At 43.8% G+C, this 23,100-nt stretch overlaps 1 protein-coding gene and 1 long non-coding RNA gene across 12 annotated transcripts in view; one reads left to right on the top strand and one right to left on the bottom strand.

The window, feature by feature from the left end:
- The first annotated feature begins 2,181 nt into the window (after positions 1 to 2,181).
- The window catches only part of C7H16orf78 (chromosome 7 C16orf78 homolog), a 39,500-nt gene continuing 18,581 nt past the window's right edge, over positions 2,182 to 23,100 (top strand). For 8 of the 11 annotated variants that reach the window (XR_014061058.1, XR_014061054.1, XR_014061053.1 and 5 more), the window contains exons 1-4: positions 2,182 to 2,461; positions 6,345 to 6,476; positions 6,984 to 7,128; positions 18,180 to 18,432. Coding sequence is in view for 4 of the 11 variants with exons in the window: in XM_081517255.1 (XP_081373381.1) it covers positions 2,309 to 2,461; positions 6,345 to 6,476; positions 6,984 to 7,128; positions 18,180 to 18,432 (683 nt within the window). In the remaining 7 variants the exon portion in view is untranslated. Of the gene's footprint in view, positions 2,462 to 6,344; positions 6,477 to 6,983; positions 7,129 to 18,179; positions 18,433 to 18,929; positions 19,086 to 21,138; positions 21,438 to 23,100 lie in introns of those variants that run through there. The other 3 variants (XM_081517253.1, XM_081517254.1, XM_081517256.1) reach the window with 3 other exon arrangements.
- Positions 4,742 to 21,184, bottom strand: LOC145515847 (uncharacterized). Its single transcript, XR_014061060.1, has 8 exons — positions 20,088 to 21,184; positions 19,123 to 19,382; positions 12,132 to 13,242; positions 9,531 to 9,659; positions 9,194 to 9,272; positions 7,142 to 7,298; positions 5,870 to 6,096; positions 4,742 to 5,172 (listed from the first exon to the last, which is right to left on the bottom strand). It is a non-coding gene; the product is annotated as an uncharacterized LOC145515847 (long non-coding RNA).

The following is a 23,100-nucleotide window of genomic DNA, read 5'->3' as shown; positions in this document are numbered from 1 at the left end:
GATTGATAGAAATTATCCAGTCTGAAAAACAGAGAAAAGAATGACTGAAGGAAAATGAGCAAAGCTTTAGAGACCAAGAGGACAATATTAAGCATGGGTGTCTAAAAGTAGAGAAATGGACAGAAAAAAATAATGGAAAAAAATGGCCAACATCTTCCAGAATTTAATGAAAGACATTAAATACATATCAAAAAATTCAACAAATCCTATGTAGAATAAATATAAAGAGATTCACACTTAGACTCATCATGGCAAACATTTGAAAGACAAAAACAGAAAAATCAGCAAGAGAAAAATGACATACATAGGGGAGTAACCACCTAACAGCTGACTTCCCACAGAAAACAGTGGAAGGCAGAAGACAACAAAATGATGCGTCAAAGTGCTGAGTAAACTGTTAACCAAGAATTCTATTATCCAGCAAATCTTTTTTTCAGAAATGAAGACAAAATATAGACATTTCCACACACACAAAGACTAAAGATTTTGTTGCTAAGACTCTAAAAATATATTATAAAGCAAACGAATCCAGATACAAAAGATTACATGTATATGATTTTATTTATATAAAATTCCAACAGACAGAACAAATCTATGAAATTAAAAGTCAGGGTAGTGTTTACCCTTGGAGGGAGATAGTGACTAGCAGGGGCCATAGGCGGGAAATTTTGGAGCACTAGTTATTTATGATTCTGGCACATTTCTGCATATAGATTAAACCAATAAAATTTACTAAAACAAAAAAGGAAGCTTGGCCATGTCACTCCCTCCCCCTGTTTGAATCCCTTTTCTTTTCCCTTTGCTTCCCTTTCCTTTCCAGACTCAGTAAAACAGTGACCTCCAAGGTGCTGCCTGGTCTGGCCTCTGCCCACCTCCCCAGCATCATTTCTCACTACCCTGTAATCTAGTGAGGGAGAAAAGAAACAGGCCAAGCTGACTCCATCTTGAAAAAGAAGGAAACTCCATCTTGCACTTTCAGTGAGCTTTGGACTATGTGCCTGGTAGCCATGGGGATATCATACCTAAGGCTGAACTAGCCTCCCAGACTGATAAACACCAGATTCCATACCAAGATTTCCTGTTGCCAAAAATAATGTGATAATCCCCTATGTAGTCAATCACCTTTGTAATCTTTATTACAAAGCCTACCCACTGATGTAGGCTACAATGTATAACCAGCTGACCCTTCTGATTATGAATTATGGCTATAACCTGATTGTATCCCCCTTTAACACTTTCCAGGCTAGGTTTAAAGAATTTGGGGATGTGGGCTTGAGCAGTATGCTTAAGGTATATCAGGTTTTCACAAAAGTCAGTCGGGGTCCTTGGCTAAGAGGAGACTCTGCTTGGGCCTCTGGTATAATAAACTGCACTCCACTATTGGCATTGTCCTTCTGACTGAGTTTGTTTCCCAGAACACATAGCTACAACACTAGCTACCTTGGCTTTCTGCTAATGTGCAAGTGTTCCCTGCTTCTATCCTGCCACGGGGCCTTTGCACACGCTTGACCTCCTGGTCCAGAGACCCATTAAGACCAGTTTACCCTTTAACTTCAGCCACTCCGCAAGTGTGATCCACCCATTAACCCATCCAAGTCTAGTTCTTTTGTTTAGTTCTTAGAATTATATTTCTTTCCTTCAGAGTACTCCTCTTCATTTGTCTTTATGGATTCACAGAGTAATTACTGAACTGCTGTCTTTCCCACTAGCCCATATGTTTTAGGAGTCCTGATGATGTTTTTATCTTGCCTTATATCCCCAGCACTATGCTGACATATAGTAGGCATCTGATATCTATTCAATGAATATAAAAGTAATTAAGCCTAACAACTCTTCATTCTAATTAGAGCACATTGTGGAAAGCCTACCAAACTGAAAAGTTTAGATTTTTGTATAAGCTGCAGGGAGCCACTGAAGGTTTTTGAGGAGATAGGTGAGTTGACCGTTGTTTTAGGAAGATCTTTATGGAAACGGAGGTGGAGAGCCCATACTGGAGGCTGTGGCAGAATCCAGGAGATAGACAGTGCCTAAAGAGGGACAGGATCCACGTGGGGAAGCCAACAGCCTGCTCCACTCTGACCACCCCCCGACAGCCTGACAGTGACCTCACAATCGGCCTCTGGACCTCCTACCCTTGGAGGCCAGTATCCCAGCTCTGCCCTGACACTGCCCTTTATGTTCACATATATGTTCATGTCTAGAGGAAAACACCCTACCATCTGAGTCATCCAGGACCAGCAACCAGAGGCAGAGGGTTCGACAAAGTGGGAGTGTGCCACCTTCCTGCCCAAGGCAGGACCAGGGCTCCATGATGACAGAGCAGTCAGAGGACCTGAAGAACTCCCTGCCCACAGAGAGGAAGCTCGTGTGGAGGACGGCTGAGGAGAGACGGATGTCAGACCTGACACGAGTGTTGGAGTGGCTGGAACGGAGGCAGGGGAAGAAGAAGCAAGATCTCCAGGTGTGTATGTCACAGAAAACCTGCAAGGAAGGCTTCATTCAAGGCGACTGAAGCCTGATGTGATGGGGCGAGGGGTGGGTTTGCAGCACCAGGGTGAGCCAGTAGAAGAGTGCTGGAGGGCGTGGGGGAGGCTGTCCAGGAGATCAGGCCGTCTTTGTTTGCTAATGATCCCCAAGTAGTTAAGCTGCTACACTGCCACAGAGACTGGGACATGGGGATGCTATCTTTCTTGATGTTCGCATTTCAAAGGATGGCTCTTTGCAGGCTTGAGATCAGTCATGTCTGACTCTCTGCGAACCTGGACTGTAACCCCACCAGGCTCCTCTAACCATGGAATTTTCCAGGCAAGAATACCGGAGTGGGTTGCCATGCCCTTCTTCAGGGGATCTTCCTGACCCAGCATCTGGAGAAAAACATTCCTGGATCATAAACCTGGGCTAGAGGCTGGGAGAAGATTTACATCTCAAAGGGGCAGAAAAGGAATTTGCAAGTGTAAATTTTCTAAAGAAATTGCTCTAGGAAAGAGGAGGTCAAGGGTCTACTGTCAGGAAGAATTTTGTCTAGTTTCACTGAGGTTTCACTTAATGAGAGACATTAAAGCTGGCTCTGTCAGCGTTTCAGAAGGGCTGAGGGACGATTGCTTCCAGGGTCTTGCTGATGTGTCCTTCCCATTGTCCCCAGGCACTTCTGGCCTCGTGATAGCCCCAGGGTCAAAGGGCATCTTCCACCTCCACTGTCCCCACTGCAACTCCTGATAACACAAAAAACCTCAGACGCTCAGTTGAGTCTGACTCTTTGGGACCCCATTGACCATAGCCCGCTAGGCTCCTCTGTCCATGGGATTCTCTAGGCAAGAATACTAGAGTGGGTTGCCATTCCCTCCTCCAGGGGATTTTCCTTATCCAGGGATCAAACCTGTGTCTCTTCCATCTCCTGCATTGGCAGGCAGGTTCCTTACCAGAAGCACCACCTGGGAACCTCTTCCTTTCTCTCCTTCATCAGAACTTAGTTTAACTGCCTGTCTTAGTCCATTTGGGTGGCTACAATCACATGCCATAAACCAGGTGGCTTAGAAACAACAGAAATTTCTTTCTTCCCAATTGAGAGGTTGGGAAGTCCCAGATCTAGGTGCCAGCAGACTTGATATCTGATGAAGGCCTGCTTTGTGGTTCATAGATGGCTGCTTCTTGCTATGTTCTCGTAGAGAGGAAGAGACAGGATTGCTCTCCAGGGCCTCTTTTCTAGGGTCCTAATCCCATTTATGAGGGCTCCAACCTCATGACCTCACCACCTCCCAAAGGCCCCACCTCCCCAACATTATCACATTAGGAATTAGGATTTCAGCATGTGAATTTAGGGGGAGAAGGGCACACGAAAAAGTCTGCAACACCACTTTTCTCTCTTGCTCCAAGAACAACCTGTTTTGCCCATTTCCCTCAAGAGTTCCCCTTTGGTTCCCTCATCTACAGAAAATCAAGCCATAACCTTGGAAAGTGGTCTCTTCGGCAGAGGAGGCCACCTGATCTTGACACCCCTGTCCCCCAGAGAAAAAAATGGATGAAAATGGCATTACTAACAACAGTGATATCTTTTACTAAGCATTTGCTGTGTGCCAGGCCTTGTGCTTGGCATTGCAGTGAGTTGTCTGATCAACTGCTCCCAGCAAGGCTACAAGGTAGACATTTATCTTACCCACCAGCTGAAGGATAAGAAAGCTGAAATAGAGGAATAATTTGCTTGAGCTCACAGAGCTAGTAAGGGTCTAAGCCAGGGCACAAACTCAGACATATCCAGTTTCCCAGCTCATGGGCTATCAGGCCCACCCCCACACACACCTTTGTCACCACCTGTCCTTTCCTGCCTCTCCCAGTTCATCGGCCCCTGCTTCTGTTCTGGTTATGCCTTTATTTATCATTACAGGCGTTTACTGAGGGTGGCTCAGATCGTAAAGAATCTGCCCGTGATGTAGGAGAGTCAGACACGACTGAGCGACTGACACACAGTCAGAGCGATCTGGAGTGCTAGTCTCACCAGATACATGTAAACACATCTGACAAACTTATTTTACTCTGAGGAGTTAGTGATTTACCTACCCTACCAATTGCCCCTCATTTTGGGGGGGAGGTGTTAGGGTTTGACTGCTGAGCTTCTCAGAACTCGGTTACAGGGATTTAACTCACTCCTTTGATGAATATACTTGATCCCATCTCTTCCTGCTAAGCTTATATTCTAATAATGTTGTCACAGCTGTAGCTTCTATGTGGCTTTTCTTATAAATAATTTTGGACCCAGAAAGGGAACAAATTTACTTTCAAAATACAATTAAATCTTCAAGCATCGTTACCCTTTCCAGAAGCATTTGGATTTTGAAAGAAGCTCCTGAGAGAGAGGGTGATGCTTCCATGGCAGGTCTTGGATGGCAGGTGGCAGGGGACCCTTTAGTGAAGACAGTTGGAGGGGGGGCTCATTGTGCCCCTTCTCCTGGCGGTCCAGGCTTTTCCCCACTTCAGCACTGTAGCCTCTGGGTTATAGTCTACCCAGAGGGCTACGCCCCTTGTGAACATTTGTCGTAAAAGAAGACCCTTGAGATTTAAGGTCTTGGGCACAGGGGCCACCAAGTCAGTTTCTGTGGCAGTTTCCTGATGGGTCTGTGGTCCAAATCAGTTCCACTCAGCTTCCTTCACAAGAGGGGGCTGTAGCTACTCTGGCAGCTGTTGAAGAGAGGTTAAAAGTTGAGAGGGGAAGGAGGGAGGTGGCCCACTCTTAGAGTAACTGGACTTAGTTTCTCTCTAATCAACTAGGAGTATCAGCCCTGGACCCAGCTTGCACCCCTTCCCCCACTAAGCCCCACAAAACCCTGAAGGTGACTGGTACCCGCTTCTTAGATCGTCTTTGGACAGCTTCCTTCCACACACCCAGACTGGCTTATCAAAACCCTCCTTCCATTCACAGAGTGCTGCTAACAATCAGGGAGCATTAAGCACTTCCCCACAGCAATTCATTATTTCCCACCGTAACCCGATGAAGTAGCTTCTGCTACCATCCCCATCCGCAGATAAGGGGACTAAACTGCACAGAGAGCCGTCCCTTGCCCAAGGTCACTCGGCCACTCAGCCGTAGAGCAGGATTGCAAGCCAGGCCGTCAGCCCTGGAGACCAGTCTCGTCATCTCTGCACAACCCTCAGACCCCACAGCATACCCCAAGAGGAGATCCAGTCGGTTCAGTTTCCCTGCTATGCTCCAGCACTCCAAGTCTACCCATTAAGGATGGGCCTGGACGCACCTTTGTGGGCCCCTCCCCTCCTGGGCCCGGATGAAACTTACTAATGAAACTTACTCTTTTACCGGGTTCTCCTGGCAGCTGTGAGAGCCAAGCATACATGCCTCAAATGGACTTGTTGTACTTACCCGGCCTTCCATTCCCAGCAGGCAGACAGGAGCATCCGGGGAAAGAGAAAGGCAGGAGGAGTTGTGATGACAGCTCCGGGAGGACAAGCTGGGGTGGCGGTGGGGTGAAGAGAGGAGGGAGCACCCTGGCTGGCCTCGAAGACTGGAGGTCATGTAGGGAAGTGGCAGCTGGCAAGGCCATTCGAGGGCTGGAAGGAATTCCTCCCAGGCTGGAGAGTGGGGCCCTCCTGTAGGGGGTGACAGGGAGCTAGTGATGGACTTTGAAGTGGGAGGGACAGCCACGCCTGGCATTGGAAGGTCATCTTTCGGGTAGGGTGATGAGGACACCAGGTGTGTCTGGAGGCAGAGGGCCCACAAGGGGGAACAGTAGGATGAGAGTGGGTGCTAAGACTGGGTGGTCCTTCCCCTCTGCGGGGTGCAGGGCTGGTCTGTGCCCACTGAGGCGGCCACAGGGCTTTTCTCCCTGTTGTTTCAGAAGAACAAATCCAAGGTGGTGACAGACTTGGCAGAACCTGCGAAGGAAGAAAAGAAAACCAAAACTGCCCTAAAACATCAGGGAGTCCGCCGCAGGAACCAAGGGAGGCAACAGGTGGCGTTCTCTGAGCAGGTGACGTTACCCCGCCTACCCCAGCCCCTCCACAGGAAGGAGGGGGCGCCCACTCTGCTCTCGCACGGAATTGGCTGCTTTTTCTTTTAAATGTGGGGCTCTAAAATTCATCCCTGCCACACACTAGCACCCACATAGATCACCCACCCCCTCCAGCCAGCCAGCTCCCACCCAACACACCACACAGGCCCAGTAGGAAGACCTGCACCCCTGCGTTCTTCCTGGGTACCACCTCCCTCCCCTAAACCACTCAGGAGTGCCATTGGAAAGGGGGGACAACCAGCGATGGCTGTGGTTTCCAGGGTGTCCCTCATGAGCTCTGGGGACAGAAGAGAGAAGTTGGTGAGCAGACACCAGTGCGCCTTCCTGTCCCAGGGACCCAGCACCTAGAGTCAGCCTCTCCTTGGGTCCCCCTCATCTGCCCTTCAGCCAACCCTTGAACTCGCTCGCTGGGGGATGAAGGAAGCAGAGCCAGAACCCCTTCTCTAGCCTGTAACATCTCTCCAGATCTCCTCCCAGGCCTCAGGGCAAAACTCCAAGGATGACGAAACCTCTGCCCTGTACCGAAGGCTCTACAGAGTGGAAGCAAAGGGAAAACGCCACAGCAGCCTGACCCCAAGCACCAACACCAAGGACACATCCAGGAAATCTGGTAAGGGAAGTACCTCGGTGGGGGGATGCCAGAATTGTCCTCGCCATTGCCCTCCTATCAGAGGGGCCGAGAGATGGCACCATCCTTAAGGCAGCACCATCTATGTCAATCCCACCTCTGTGGATGCAGGAACCCCCGTGACTGGGAATCACAGCATCAGGGGGTGTGACCTGGACAGGAGACAAGTGGGTGTCAAGCCTCAGCTAGCACCCGGGGGGAGGGGGAGTTTCTTCTCAGGAAGCTAGTATCATGACCCCTGGGTTCCTGAAGTCATTTTGGTGACATCACCCTCATGTCCAAATGATCTAACTCGTTTAGATACTGTGACAGTGTCAAGGTGCTACAGAAGGTACCACAGCTGCTGGCCTGAAACCTGCCAGGTGATGCTAGTACCCAAGAAGAAGTGGGCTTGGACTATGCCAGATACTTATTAACAAGACTGACTGTTTGAGTCCCAGCCCCGCCGATTGGTAACAAACGCAGAGTTGTATAATCCCAAGCAAGCCACTCCATCCATGGGGTCTAGTTTTCACATCTGCAAAAGGCAACAGTTACACAACCAGCCTCACAGTATAGTTTTAGCAAGTCGAGGCACAGACCACACTCTGCCAGATGTGGAGTAGGTGCTCAATAGATGTTAGCAAAGGGCTGCGTCCGGGCTCGGTTGCTCAGTCGTGTCCGACTCTTTGTGACTCCGTGGACTGTAGCCCGCCAGGCTCCTCTGTCCATGGGATTCTCCAGGCAAAATATTGGAGTGGGTTGCTATTTCCAGCTCCAAGGAATCTTCCCGACCCAGGGATCAAACCCGCGTCTCCTGTATCTCCTTCATTGCAGGCAAATTCTTTACCACTGAGTCACCTGGGAAGTATATGGCTACTTCTATGTAAACATTTTACTAACATTCTCAGGTGGGCTGTGTTGGAATAATAGATACATTTATTGTGCCTGGCCTCTTGGGATGGAGATGTATGGTTAAAAAAAAAAAAAAAATTCTGGAAGGGATTCCAATTAGCTCAAAGGAAGAGGGGCCAGAGCCTTGGAGGAGAGGTTGCCAATTCTCCTGTGCTAACTGCCCCCACTCTGACCAACAAAAAGTTCCTTATTTCTTTTTCATTTAATGCACCAAAGCCATTGTAACCAAGCTGTGGTTACTTGCCAGTTACAATTAAATATGATTGGCTCTAAATGCAACGCGAGATTCAGGACTAAATGCTAGACTAGTTATTCAGTGAAAGAATTGGTGAAATCCAGACAAAAACTCTGTAACACACCCAAGTTAATCTCTCGTTCCTGGCTTATGTAAGATGTTAACATTAGCGGGAGGATGTATAGGAGCTGTCTGTAAGAGTTGTCTTTGCAACTCTTCTCTTCTGTAAATCTAAAAGTATTCCAAAATAAAAAGTTCATTTAAAAAAAATGGAAGGAGTTCGACTTATGCCCTATGGGAAGCCCCACCCCTTCCCCACATTTCCCCTCGCTCTCGGTGTCTTGGTCCTGCCAGGAGGCTGAGCATCTGTGGATCTCACTTCCAGGACTATTTCCTTCTCCCTGCTCTCTGCCATGTGTTCCATGAAGGCATGGAACACATCACTTCTCTCCAGACCTCTCACGTGAAGCCATTGCGTGTCAGCAAACTTTACTGAAGGTTTGGGGCAACAAAGGTAAATAATTACATCACAGACTTACACAGCAAACATATTAGAAGTCTATTATGATGCCCTCTTATTCTTCAAAGCCCTTTGTCCCCTGCCATCAGGAGATTTCCCTGATGGCTCCATTTCCTGCAGGGGTGGTTTCCAGATGTTTTGCTCAACTCCAAGACTAGGACTAGGGTCAGACAAGCTAGGCACCCAGGACACAAAATTTAAGAAGCTGGTCTCTCTCAGGCTCCCACCTTGCCCTTTCATGAGCCTGAGAGCAAACACCTCCTTTAGTTTCGCCCCCTGAGTACCTTGTCTCACTCTAGTCCTGATTCTACCCAGCTCTCCCTCTTCTTCTCTCTTTCCTCTCCCTTCTCCTCTAGCCTCTGCCTTTCCTGACCCACACATTCCCATTGCCTTCTTACCTCAAGGAATCACTTTGTTCCACTGTCTCATTCCACACTCAGTGTAGTCTGTGAAAAAAAGTAGTTTTTTCAACGTAGTCTGAAAAAAAAGATATTTTCCTAAACAAAGGCAGTTCCTTCCCTAAGAGAAACTCTCACACAAGTCGATTAATTTTTTCCGTCTCACTGCACAAGGATGCCAGCAGGGCAGGCTGACTTGCCAGGCCTTTGGTCCTCTGCAGTGCCGCTGCATCCATCTGCCCAGCCCTGTCCCCCACAAACCCACCCTGTCGGAGAGCAGGCATCCCTCTCCAAATGTAATACAACCGATGGCCACTGGGGGTCAGCAGGTGCTCACGCAGACAAGTGGGGCCGTTGTTCACAGGCATCCAGCAACCACCTGGGCATCCACGTGTGGCACCAGGACTGAGTCAGGGCTGAGTCTGGGCACAGCAAGGCGAACATACTGTGAAAGCTGTCAGGAGGCCTGAAATGAGTGAGAAGATTGTGGTTTGGGAGTCAAGATCAAGACGAAGCAGCCTCTAGGAAGGGTGTAGAGGCAGTTAAGGGCTATGGCAAAAGTCTAAGAAGGATAAGTGTGAATAAAAAAAAACCATTCTTTAAAAAATTTTTTTTTTCAACTTTTTACTTTATATTGGAGTATAGTGGATTAACTTTAGTTTCAGTTTATACAGTTTATACTGTTGTGATAGTTTCAGGTGGACAGCAAATACATATACGGGGATACAGGATACATATACAGAGATTCAGCCATACATATACATGTATCCATTCTTCCCCAAACTCCCCTCCCACCCAGGCTACCACATAACATTGAGCAGAGTTCCCTGTGCTGTACAATAGGTCCTTGTTAGTCTTCCATTTAAAAAATAGCAGTGTGTACCTATCGATCCCAAACAAGGAGAAATATTCTAGCCAGAACATCTCTTACTAACCTCCTTCAGCACCACTCAGCACCCAAATAATTGGCATCATTTTCAAGAACCAGCTGTTTTAGTGGTCTCGCCCACCAATTCTATCTGTGTAGTTTCCTCTCCTGCACATCCTATTATCAACTTAGAGAAGCCTGTGTAGATTTCTGCAGCTCTCCATGCTACTCTGCCCTGTAGATTCTAGCCTAATTGTATATTCTCTCTCCTCAACTCAGGGAAATGGCTAGACTCCTGTCTAGGTTTTCTCTACCCATGCTGCAACCCTAAAGCATCTTCCAGCCATCAGCTGGGGCTCTCGTGGGACTCACCCCCTCTGTTTCATTTTCTAAAGGATCACTGCCCTGTATTGCCAACGTCTGAAAAATGCCATTTCACCTATCAGGCCCCAATGTTTAATTGCTTGAGACGGAAAGATAAATCTAGTTCCTGTTACCACACCTTGGCTGAAAGCAGAAATCTCAGATTGGCCTTTCCAAAACACAGTCCTAATTGAGTGCAATAACAAGACATGGAAAAAGTTTACAAAGTTGGATCTGAATTCTTAAAAGGTGACTGTGGCTAAGGGCCACTAAAAGATGCTCGGAAAGCATTGGGAACATACTTGCAAAGCAAATCTTGACAAAGTCTGAGCATCTAGACTAAGAAAATGGAATTCATTTGGCTTTCTCTTCTTGCCCACCTATGCTCAGGGCATTCTGTCAATGCCAGGCAAGGGTGTATTCCTAATGCAAAGGGTTGGGGTGCAGTTACGCCCTCCGTCTCTGGGTGATTATAGAGTCAACCCCTGGAGTCCCAAACACAGCTCAACAGAAATCTAATGTATTTGTTTAGCCATGGACTCAGAAATATGGGACATTTTGTCCAAGAGGGTAGCCAGGATAGGCTCCCAGAAAAAGGCATTGATAACCTGGGTTCACATCTTCCTGGCATATTGGTCACATGATTTGATCTCTCTGATCTTCCACTTTCTTATGTGATCAATGGGCATGATGTGGTTGTGAGACTGTAGTGCCCCCTCCCTAGAAAGCCTTAGAAAACTGCCTGAAACATAAGTTACTCAATAACTGTTAGCCAATATGTATAATTCTCATTACCATTCATTTTAGTACTCATCTTCCCTGCATGAGACCTACTTTGATCCAGAAGAGGATCAAATGTCTCAAGAAAGTCCGTGGCCCTTTCTCCAAAGGATTTCCATTTGTGTCAATGAAGATGTGTACCTCACCATTCTCCTGGAACATGGTACCAATTTCCACCATGCATAAACAGACTGCTAATGCCACCTGACCCCATCACTCTCTCAGGGGCCAGCTGTCAGTTTAGAGAGCTGTACTGGACACAAAGATCCCAGTTCAGCCACGGACTCACTGTGAGACCTTGGGCAAGTCAGAGCCTCTCTCTAGGCCGTTGTCCCTCCATTTATGTTATAGAATGTCTAGACTTTCCCAGACGTATTCTGGTAAAATTTATGCATTTTATTCATGAATTCTTGCAAGTTTACAGGAAGAACAACTTACTCACAAAGAAAAAGTCAGATTAGCATCAATCTAGAAATGACACTTACAGACTACTGATTATTACAGTCTCACAATCCTATTCTTAGTCCATATATAAGTTACTGTTAGGGTGAATGAAAGATATTTGCAAAGTCAGAAACATTTAGGGAGTTTCTCAGCCATTTATTCATTTATCTAAAGAAAATGCTCTAGAAGAGAGCAGAGACATCAAATTAGGAAATAGTTGGTTTAAAAATAAATATCTTGATATGCACTTAAAATCATGTTTTTTAGAAAGAATGAAAAAGGATAGGCAAAGAGATATGCAAACAGATGAGGTGGACTTAATGCTAAAAGAAACAACAGGGTAAAAGAGAGAGATTTTAAAATGCTAGAGAGAGTAAATAATAACCATAAACCTACACACACCAAAAAATAGTAGTTAAATAAACATTTAGAAATGCAAAGTAAGTCTGACAAAAATAGTTACAGTAGGAGATTGCAATATACCTCTTTCAGTTCAATTCAGTTCAGTCGCTCAGTCGTGTCCGACTCTTTGCGACCCCATGAATCGCAGCACGCCAGGCCTCCCTGTCCATCACCAACTCCCGGAGTTTACCCAAACCCATGTCCATCAAGTCAGTGGTGCCATCCAACCATCTCATCCTCTGTTGTCCCCTTCTCCTCCTGCCCCCAATCCTTCCCAGCATTAGGGTCTTTTCCAATGAGTCAACTCTTCATATGAGGTGGCCAAAGTATTGGAGTTTCAGCTTCAACATCAGTCCTTCCAATGAACACCCAGGACTGATCTCCTTGCAGTCCAAGGGACTCTCAAGAGTCTTCTCCAACACCACAGTTCAAAAGCATCAATTCTACGGCACTCAGCTTTCTTCTCCGTCCAACTCTCACATCCATACATGACCACTGGAAAAACCATAGCCTTGACTAGACGGACTTTTGTTGGCAAAGTAATGTCTCTGCTTTTAAATATGCTATCTAGGTTGGCCATAGCCTTCCTTCCAAGGAGTAAGCGTCTTTTAATTTCATGGCTGCAATCACCATCAGCAGTGATTTTGGAGCCCCCCAAAATAAAGTCTGACACTGTTTTCACTGTTTCCCCATCTGTTTGCCATGAAGTGATGGGACCGGATGCCATGATCTTAGTTTTCTGAATGTTGAGCTTTAAGCCAACTTTTTCACTCTCCTCTCTCATTTTCCTTAAAAGATTCTTTAGTTCTTCTTCACTTTCTGCCATAAGGGTGGTGTCATCTGCATATCTGAGGTTATTGATATTTCTCCCAGCAATCTTGATTCCAGCTTGTGCTTCTTCCAGCCCAGCGTTTCTCATGATGTACTCTACATATAAGTTAAATAAGCAGGGTGACAATATACAGCCTTGACATACTCCTTTTCCTATTTGGAACCAGTCTGTTGTTCCACGTCCAGTTCTAGCTGTTGCTTCCTGACCTGCATACAGGTTTCTCAAGAGACAGGTCAGATGGTCTGGTAGTCCCATTTCTTTCAGAATTTTCCACAGTTTATTGTGATCCGCACAGTCAAAGGCTTTGGCATAGTCAATACCTCTTTCAAGACAGGTCAAATAGATAATTTAAGGAAGTGCCTAGAAGAATTTAACAATGCAATTAACTAACCACAACTTTATATTTGAATAGAGAACACACATTTTTATATGGCCAAAGCATATTCACCAAAAGAAAACTTTAACATTCAAAACAGTAAAGATTTTAGGGCCAGTTACAGTCAATAATTAGAAATAAAATTAAAATTAAAAGATAATCTCAACAAAAATTAAGAAACACACTTCCAAAATACCATGATTTCAAAGATAAAAACTAATGGAAATAAGACTCCATTATTTTTGTTTCATACCAAAATCTATGGGATGAAGGCAAAATCTATGCCTAGAAGAAAATTTATAGCGAAAACTGAAAGCAATGGTTCTTGTCTTTATAAAACAAATAAAAAAGTAATACTTATATAGATCAATGGAACAAAATAGAAAGCCCAGAGATAAATCCACGCACCTATGGACACCTTATCTTTGACAAAGGAGGCAAGAATATACAATGGAGAAAAGACAATCTCTTTAACAAGTGGTGCTGGGAAAACTGGTCAATCACTTGTAAAAGAATGAAACTAGAACACTTTCTAACACCATACACAAAAATAAACTCAAAATGGATTAAAGATCTAAACGTAAGACCAGAAACTATAAAACTCCTCGAGGAAAACATAGGCAAAACACTCTCCGACATAAATCACAGCAGGATCCTCCATGACCCACCTCCCAGAATATTGGAAATAAAAGCAAAAATAAACAAATGGGACTTAATTAAACCTACAAGCTTTTGCACAACAAAGGAAACTATAAGCAAGGTGAAAAGACAGCCTTCAGAATGGGAGAAAATAATAGCAAACGAAGCAATGGACAAAGAATTAATCTCAAAAATATACAAGCAACTCCTGCAGCTCAATTCCAGAAAAATAAACGACCCAATCAAAAAATGGGCCAAAGAACTAAATAGACATTTCTCCAAAGAAGACATACAGATGGCTAACAAACACATGAAAACATGCTCAACATCACTCATTATTAGAGAAATGCAAATCAAAGCCACAATGAGGTACCATTTCACACCAGTCAGAATGGCTGCTATCCAAAAGTCTACAAGCAATAAATGCTGGAGAGGGTGTGGAGAAAAGGGAACCCTCTTACACTGTTGGTGGGAATGCAAACTAGTACAGCCACTATGGAGAACAGTGTGGAGATTCCTTAAAAAACTGGGAATAAAGCTGCCATATGACCAAGCAATCCCACTGCTGGGCATACACACTGAGGAAACCAGAATTGAAAGAGACACGTGTACCCTAATGTTCATCGCAGCACTGTTTATAATAGCCAGGACAGGGAAGCAACCTAGATGTCCATCAGCAGACGAATGGATAAGGAAGCTGTGGTACATATACACAATGGAATATTACTCAGCCATTAAAAAGAATACATTCAAATCAGTTCTATTGAGATGGATGAAGCTGGAGCCCATTATACAGAGTGAAGTAAGCCAGAAAGAAAAACACCAATACGGTATACTAATGCATATATATGGAATTTGAAAGATGGTAACGATAACCCTATATGCAGGACAGAACAAGAGACACAGATGCATAGAACAGTCTTATGGACCCTGAGGGAAAAGGTGAGGGTGGGACGTTCTGGGAGAATAGCATTGAAACGTATATTATCATATGTGAAACAGAACACCATTCCAGGTTCGATGCATGAGACAAATGCTCAGGGCTGGGGCAATGGGATGACCCAGAGGGATGGGATGGGGAGGGAGGGGGGAGGGGGGTTCAGGAAGAGGAACATATGTAAACCCATGGCTGATTCATGTCAATGTATGGCAGAGACCACTACAATATTGTAAAGTAATTAGCCTCCAACTAAAATAATAAATTAATAAAAAAAATAATACCTTTATTAGTTTAATGACATAGAAGAAATAATTAATATGAAAAAGAGAATTCATCCATTCAATACCAACTAAGATGAATGAAATACAAAATTAAAAGTAGCTAAAAGGGTAAGTCTAAAGCTAGCTTTTTAAAAAAAACAAGTGACAAATAGTATGTATATCATGAGCCTTGTCAAAGAAGAGTCAAAAATATACAAGATTTTATATGAGAAAGGGTGCATAAGCAAAGATACGAAATACGTTAAGTGAATTATAATAGAGTGTTGGATAAGACTCTTGAGAGTCCCTTGGACATCAAGGAGATCCAACCAGTCCCTCCTAAAGGAAATCAGTCCTGGATATTCATTGGAAGGACTGATGCTGAAGCTAAAACTACAATACTTTGACCACCTGATGCGAAGAACTGACTCATCAGAAAAGACCCTGATGCTGGGAAAGATTGAAGGCGAGAGGAGAAGGGGTCGACAGAGGATGAGCTGGTTGGATAGCATCACCGATGCAATAGGCATGAGTTTGAGTAAGCTCCGGGAGTTAGTGATGGACAGGGAGGCCTGGCGTGCTGCAGTCCATGGGGTTGCAAAGAGTTGGACACAACTGAGTGACTGAACTGAACTGAACTAAAACCCAACATAGATGAATAATTTCTTCTCAACTATAAACTATCAAACGGATATAATAAAGAGTAGAAAAGTTGACTAGAGCAATTCCTGAGGTAAAAATTGGAAGATGGTAGACACCTTCCCAATAAAAAGGCACCAGGACAAATGGTTTGATACCAAGTTCTACCTAACATTAAAAATCAAATAATCTTAATGTTACTTCAGCTATTTCAGGCTACATAAATATAGACATTTCTATTTTCTAATTTTCCTTGTTATGATTTTTAGATAAAGGTCTGTAATTTAAAAGTGCCCATTTCATTTTCAAATACATAGTTTTTAAAGTATTTTTAATATTAATTTATCATTTTAATATTAGTTTCTCATTTAAATTCTTTCTTCTCTGCAATCACCCTCTGTGTTTTTTCAGTCTTTTAAGTTTATTGAGGCTTCCAGTGTCTAAGTCAAAGATCTCTTTTGGTAAATGTCACATTGCACTTGAAAATATGTGGGTTATTTTTGAATATCTTTTGACGTTGATGTCTAACATAATTCTACAGTGATAAGAGAACAGATTCTGTATGATTCAGGATCAGTTGTTCAGATTATGAAATTTTTGCACCTTGTTTTATGTCCCTGGATATGTTCCAGTTTATGGTCTCCTGGTTTATAGTCTATGGGAACTTGAATAGAATTTGTATCCTGCTGTTGTGTGAAAATTGTACAAATCTTAATTATGTTGAATTGGTTCATAGTGCTTTTCAGGTCTGCCATATCCTTCTACTTTCCTGTCTATTCACTCTATTAATTTTTGAGAGCTTGATAGTGAAACTTCAACTAAAAGTCTTAATTTATCTACTTAAAAAAAGAATTGCAATATATAGTGGAACCATATGTAACTTTGTTCTGTATTTTCCAAGTCTCCTGTATATGTGTTACTGTACTTTCATAATTTAAAAATAAAAAAAACAAGAAAATACAGGTATTTCTGCATTAATTTGACAAGCCACCATGCTGTATGATGCAGGGAACCCAAAGCTGGTGCTCTGTGACAATCTAGAGGGGTGGGATGAGGAGGGAGGTGGGAGGGAAGTTTGGGTGGGGGAAAGCATATGTACACCTATGGCTGTTTCATGTTGATGTATGGTGGAGTAATTATCCTCCAATTAAAAATAAAATTTAAAAAAGTAAAATATTAGGCAAAAAGCAGGCCAATCTGACAATAATATGGAGGCAAAGTTATTTTTACAATTTTAGCAAATAGACTTAATGTATGAAAATATGGCAAATATATCCATGTATGAAATGAATAATAAGCCATGACCAAGTAGGATTTATCACAGCAGCTTGCAAATGGTTAGGCTATCAAGATATATAATAACATGATTTATCAGTAAATTAAAGGAAAGCCATATGATCATATCAGTAGATGATAGAAAAGCAATAAACAGAATCAATCAATTATTGCTAATAAAAACCTTATGTAGACTAAAACTGCTGAATATTACAAAGCATTCTAAAAATCCTGGCATACATCGTTCTAAATGATGGAATGTTAAATCAGTTTATTAAAATCAGAAACAAAATGAAGCATGACTTCCTTCATCGTCATTGACATTGTTTTGGAGAGTGTCAAATGCGACATGTCAAGAAGAGTACATAATTTTTACAAATATTAGGGGAATATATTTTCATTCTTCTCCTGATACGATTGTCTTTCTGCAAAACTCAAGAAATTCTAGGCCCAAAATGATACTATATGGTGTGGTTGTTGGTGTACTAGAAAAACAAAAATTTTAACAGTAGTCTTTTCTCTATACCAGTCACACCAGTTAGAAATGGGAAGAAAATACTCTATGCGTACAAGCGAAAGTGTGTAAAATACAGAAGAGTATATTTAACAAGAAAATAATTAAGGTCTCCAAGCTCTAGTCCACCAGTATTTCACTCAGTACAAACTCCAGATTTGGGTGGCATCAGACCCTCACTATTTCATTTAATATATGTGTGCCTTTGTGCACACTGTTCCTCCTGCTCAGCCATGCTGTTCCTCCTGCCTGCAATACTTTTCTTCCTTTTTATCATGTGATAAACTGTTTGTCCTTTAAAATCCCAGTTCAAAGTTGATCTCCTCTGCTACCTTCTCCTAAACCCCTTTTAGGCTGAAGTTCACTTTAGGTGAATTTTCTCTAGGGAAGGAGAGATGATTAAGAGAAGGAAATGAATGAAAGGAGAAAAAAAGGACAGAGTTGAGAAGAACAAGAGACAAGGAGAAAGTAAGGAGGATAAGATGAATAGGGATTAAACAAATGCTGAATCAGAACCAGCCAAGGTCTTGGAAAGACATCAGATCCAGTAAGGTTTGAAGCCCATGCAGCCTTCCAGGCCCCATCCCCTTCCTGTCCACCTTACCACCACCCTGACCAAGATCTAACTCCCTGGTGACATCTGTCTAATTTCAGACTTAGACATCAAGGATGCAGTCGCTCAAGAGTCCACTCAGCGCCCAATGCCATACCGTCGACAAAGCATCGTAGAACCCGTATTACAGGATGCTGCCTTTGCCCAGCGGAAGTCAACCTTCTTGAGAGAGTGGGGGAGCAAGATGCCTGATGCCTCTTATGAGCGTAAACTGAAAAGCCTCATGGAGAAGGGCATGGAGCCCAAGATGGAGATGATGAAGATGTTGAAGCCGGAAGAGGTGCTGAGCTGCCGGTAAGCAGCCCTGCGCGGTTGGGGCTGGGTGCTTCCTGTAAGACCAGGCTCTGCTCATGACCGTCTGTGGTTCAGACACCTGGGCTGAGCCCAGAGCAAGGGAGGGTGGCTGCAGCATCTGCGGGCTCTGCTTTGAGTCCCAAAGGGCTAAAGCCGGTGGGTCCACTAATGAACACAACATTTAGGTGCTGTCGTTTTGATGCCCTGCCTTAGGACATGTACACAACCTTCCCCAAATTTCTATTTGTTTTGCAAGAAAAACCATGACTGTTACTCACAAAGAATGAGTTGTTTGTGGCCTTGTTTTAACAGGAAACTCCCCTAAGTTCCTTTACGCTGTGGTGTTGAATTGCTGGGACAGTAGCCACCATTCCCAGGGGCTACCTGCTCTATGTCTGGGGTTTCAGACTCTAAAGTGACCATAAGCAAAGTATGAAACCATTTGGCATGTATGCTCTTACCAAGGGGGTCTCCCTTCTTGCTGTTCTTTGTCCTAGTTACAAGACCCACTGGTTTTCAGCAACACCAAACAGCAGTGCTTCTGCTCCCAATCTGAGCATCCCTCCCCAGCCTGATGTTACTCTTTACTGTAAAGATGTATCTGACACGGTTCAGAAACTTCAGTAGAGGAGGAAATAGGACAACAGAATAAGGTAGTCATCTTTGTAGAGTTCACAGCAGCGAACTCACCTGCAGGTTTCAGACACCTGGCATCCACAGGCCCCATCACACAGTCCTGCTCTGCTGGCTGACTGGTTGAGGGGTGGATGGGTGGAATGGCTAACTGGCTGAAAGACGGGCAGCAAGCCTTGTTGACTGGAGGCGGTTTCTGGCTCCTGCCACTTCCACGGTTGAATGACTTGGCCATGGCTTTCAGATTGATAGCGTGGTTTTAATTGACTCTGGCCAAAGATAGTCTTCCTGGGCTCCATGGTGAGGAGAAGAGAGACCTGGACAGCATAGGGGGAGAGAATATTCAGAGATGGCAAAAAACAAGCCGTTAGAAAAACATCCAAAAAAAGGATGAAATTGCCCTTTGTGATCTTAGTGAGGGTGCACAGGTAGATGTGTGTGAGATCCACCCCCCAGGGGCTGGGCTGGTCAGGGAGGGATGGGGTAGACTGTGGCTGGAGCCATCAGGGAAAGGTAGGGCTGGTGGGAGCTGACTGTGAGAACAAGGAAGCTCTGGGCCAGTCTTGAAAGAGAAGGGAAGTTCCTTGGTGGCCTACTGATTAGGATTCCAGGCTTTCACTGCTGAGAGCCTGGGCTCAATCCCTAGTCAGGGAACTAAAATCCTGTGGGCCGTGGGTACGGTCAAAAAAAAGGAACGAGAAGGGAGACCATTTCCAATGGATAGAAAACCCAGTTTCTACAATATACAACTCTTTCCCTATCATGTGTAGCAAAGTAACCAACCAGAAGGTGGCCTGAGAGCAGCCTGAGTCGGGGGCCTCCCTCCTTATACTAAGGCTGAGAGCAAGGTCAAGGTTGATGGTGGAATAAGGGATGTGATGGCAGAGATACTCTCTAAACCACATGGCAGAGATGGAATCAGTCCTATTCTTCAGTTATAAGTCAGAACGGTGGGGCTTTAGCTAATATTTTAAAATGATGTTTTAATTTTAATTGTGTGAATACTATTAAAAAATACTCACCTCTATTTCTACAACTTCCTCATCCTTTATTTCCACTGTCCTTTATTTTCCCCCATCCCTTGGCCTCCCTCAGATTATACACACATGGCAGTCATGAGAAAAAACACCTAACAATTTGCATTCAGGTTTTTCCTCCCCACTTGGCATAATGTCACAGCCCTATTGCACCTTCTTTTTGCAAATGATGTTTTAACATTAAGAAGATTTCTTGAAATGAATATTCCATTGTTTGCTTGACCATTCCTCTACTGATGGAATTTACTATTTTCTTATTGCCACTAACCCCAAAACAAATACTTTTATTTATATAGATTTTCTTCCATTGACTTCTCTTCTTGGGATAAGTTGAGGACCAGAGTGGAATTACTGAATCAAAAATAATGAACTTGTTTGGGTGGAGAGGCAACTTGTTTGGCATAAATGTTGCCAAACTGATTTCCAGAAGAGTTATGCTATTTTTCTAGATTCCACATATATGTGTTAATATATGATATTTGTTTTTCTCTTCTAGAAAAAATGTTACTTATGAATTTATTTCCAGGGCAGGAATAGAGACACAGATGTAGAGAATGAACTTGTGGACACAGTGGGGGAAGGAGAGGGTGGGACAATTTGAGAGAGTAATGTTTACATATATACACGATCATATGTAAACTAGATAGCTAGTGGGAAGCTGCTGTAGAACACAGGAAGCTCAGTTCAGTGCTCTGTGATGACCAGATATGTGGGATAGGGTGGTTGGGTGGGAGGGAGCCTCAAGAGGGAGTGGGTATGTATATATTTACGGCTGATCCATGTTGTTGTACAGCAGAAACCAACACGACATTGTAAAGCAATTATTCTTCAATTAAAAACAAATTTTAAAGAGTTATGCCAGTAAAAACTCCCACCAAGTCTTTTATGAGACCTCTGTCAACTCCAGAAATACCTGGAGAGCCAGTCCTTACAGAGGTCCCACACTGACACTGCTTAAATCTAAGCTCTCTTCAATGAAGTTTGGAGCTGCGGTGACTCCACCCTCAATTGACCTCTTTGGCCTTGTCTTGCACAGATACCTGAGGTTATCCAAGAACAACATTCGAACCTTGCTCAAGCTGTGCAAGGATGCGGGAATGAATGTGGACATCCACCCCCACATGATCGAAGGAGAGATAGATGCTAAAAAGGTGTTCAACCAAAACATCAGCGTAGCCCTCTAAATAGCCCCTCTCCCTGGCCACCTCGAGCTCCCTCTGCTGTTGGATCCTCAACCACCAGATGCCACCCTCTGGTACACCACACCTGGCCCTTCAGACCTGAGGCACCCCGTTTAGACAGTAGCAATTAGGAAACAAGGCTGGACTGCTTGGAGCATTGTGTTGATGTAGTATTTTTTCCTTGTCATCCAAGTCATAACCAAAGCAGGAGAAAGTATGGGTTTTCTCCCCACCTCCCAAAGAACACTCCCTAGAAAAGAAATCTTAGAAGTGAGAGATGGGAGTCCAAGGTCTCCAGTCTCTGTACAGAAAAAGTCTTAATGACCCAGATAAAATGATGGTGTGAGCACTCACCTAGAGCCAGACATCCTGGAGTGTGAAGTCAAGTGGGCCTTAGGAAGCATTACTACAAATAAAGCTAGTGGAGGTGATGGAATTCCAGCTGAGCTATTTCAAATCCTAAAAGATGATGCTGTTAAAGTGCTGCACTATATGCAAGCAAACTTGGAAAACTCAACAGTGGCTACAAGACTGGAAAAGGTCCGTTTTCGTTCTAATCTCAAAGAAAGGGAATGCCAAAGAATGTTCAAACTACCATACAATTGTGCTCATTTTACATACTAGCAAAGTAATGCTCAAAATTCTCCAAGCTAGGCTCTAATAATACATGAACCAAGAACTTCCAGATATTCAAGCTGGATTTAGAAAAGGCAGAGGAACTAGAGATCAAATTGCCAACATCCACTGGATCATAGACAAAGCAAGAGAATTCCAGAAAAACATTTACTTCTGCTTCATTGACTATGCTAAAGCCTTTGACTGTGTGGCTCACACAAACTGTGGAAAATTCTTAAAGATATGGGAATAGCAGACCACCTTACCTGTTTTCTGAGAAACCTGTATGCAGGTCAAAAAGCAATAGTTAGAACTGGAACAACGGACTGTTTCAAATTGGGAAAGAAGTACATCAAGGTTGTATATATTCACCTGCCTATTTAACTTATATGCAGAGTACATCATAAGAAATGCTGGGCTGGATGAATCACAAGCTGGAATCAAAATTGCCAGGAGAAATATCAATAACCTCAGATATGCAGATGATACCACCCTGATGGCAGGAAGTAAAGAGAAACTAAAGAGCATCTTGATGAAGGTGAAAGAGGAGAGTGAAAAAGTTGGCTTGAAACTCAACATTCAAAAAACTAAGATCATGGCATCTGGTCCTGTGACTTCATGGCAAATAGATGAGGAAAAATGGAAACAGTGGCAGATTTTCTTTTCTTGGGCTCCAAAATCACTACAGACAGTGACTGCAGCCATGAAATGAAAAGACGCTTGTTCCTTGGAAGAAAAGCTATGACAAATCTAGACAGCATGTTGAAAAGTAGAGACATTACTTTGCTGACAAGCATTCATATAGTCAAAGCTATAGTTTTTTCAGTAGTCATGTACAAATGTGAGAGTTGGACCATGAAGAAGGATGAATGCCAAATAATTGATGCTTTTGAACTGTGATGCTGGAGGAGACTCTTGAGAGTCTCTTGGACTGCAAGGAGACCAAACCAGACAATCCTAAAGGCAATCGATCCTGAATATTCTTTGTAAGGACTGATACTAAAGCTCCAATACTTTGGCCACCTGATGTGAAGAGCTGACTCATTGGAAAAGACCCTGAGGCTGGGAAAGATTGAAGGCAGGAAGAGAAGGAGGTGACAGAGAATGAGGTCGTTGGATGGCATCAGCGACTCAATGGACATGAGTTTGAGCAAACTCTGGAAGATAGTGAAGGAAGCCTGGCATGCTGCAGTCCATGAAGT

Source organism: Giraffa tippelskirchi, chromosome 7 (genome assembly GCF_054371585.1).
Source record: "Giraffa tippelskirchi isolate mGirTip1 chromosome 7, T2T-mGirTip1v1.2.pri, whole genome shotgun sequence".
In the NCBI taxonomy this organism is placed as follows: domain Eukaryota; kingdom Metazoa; phylum Chordata; class Mammalia; order Artiodactyla; family Giraffidae; genus Giraffa; species Giraffa tippelskirchi.
This window is presented reverse-complemented; position numbering and strand designations above follow the sequence as displayed.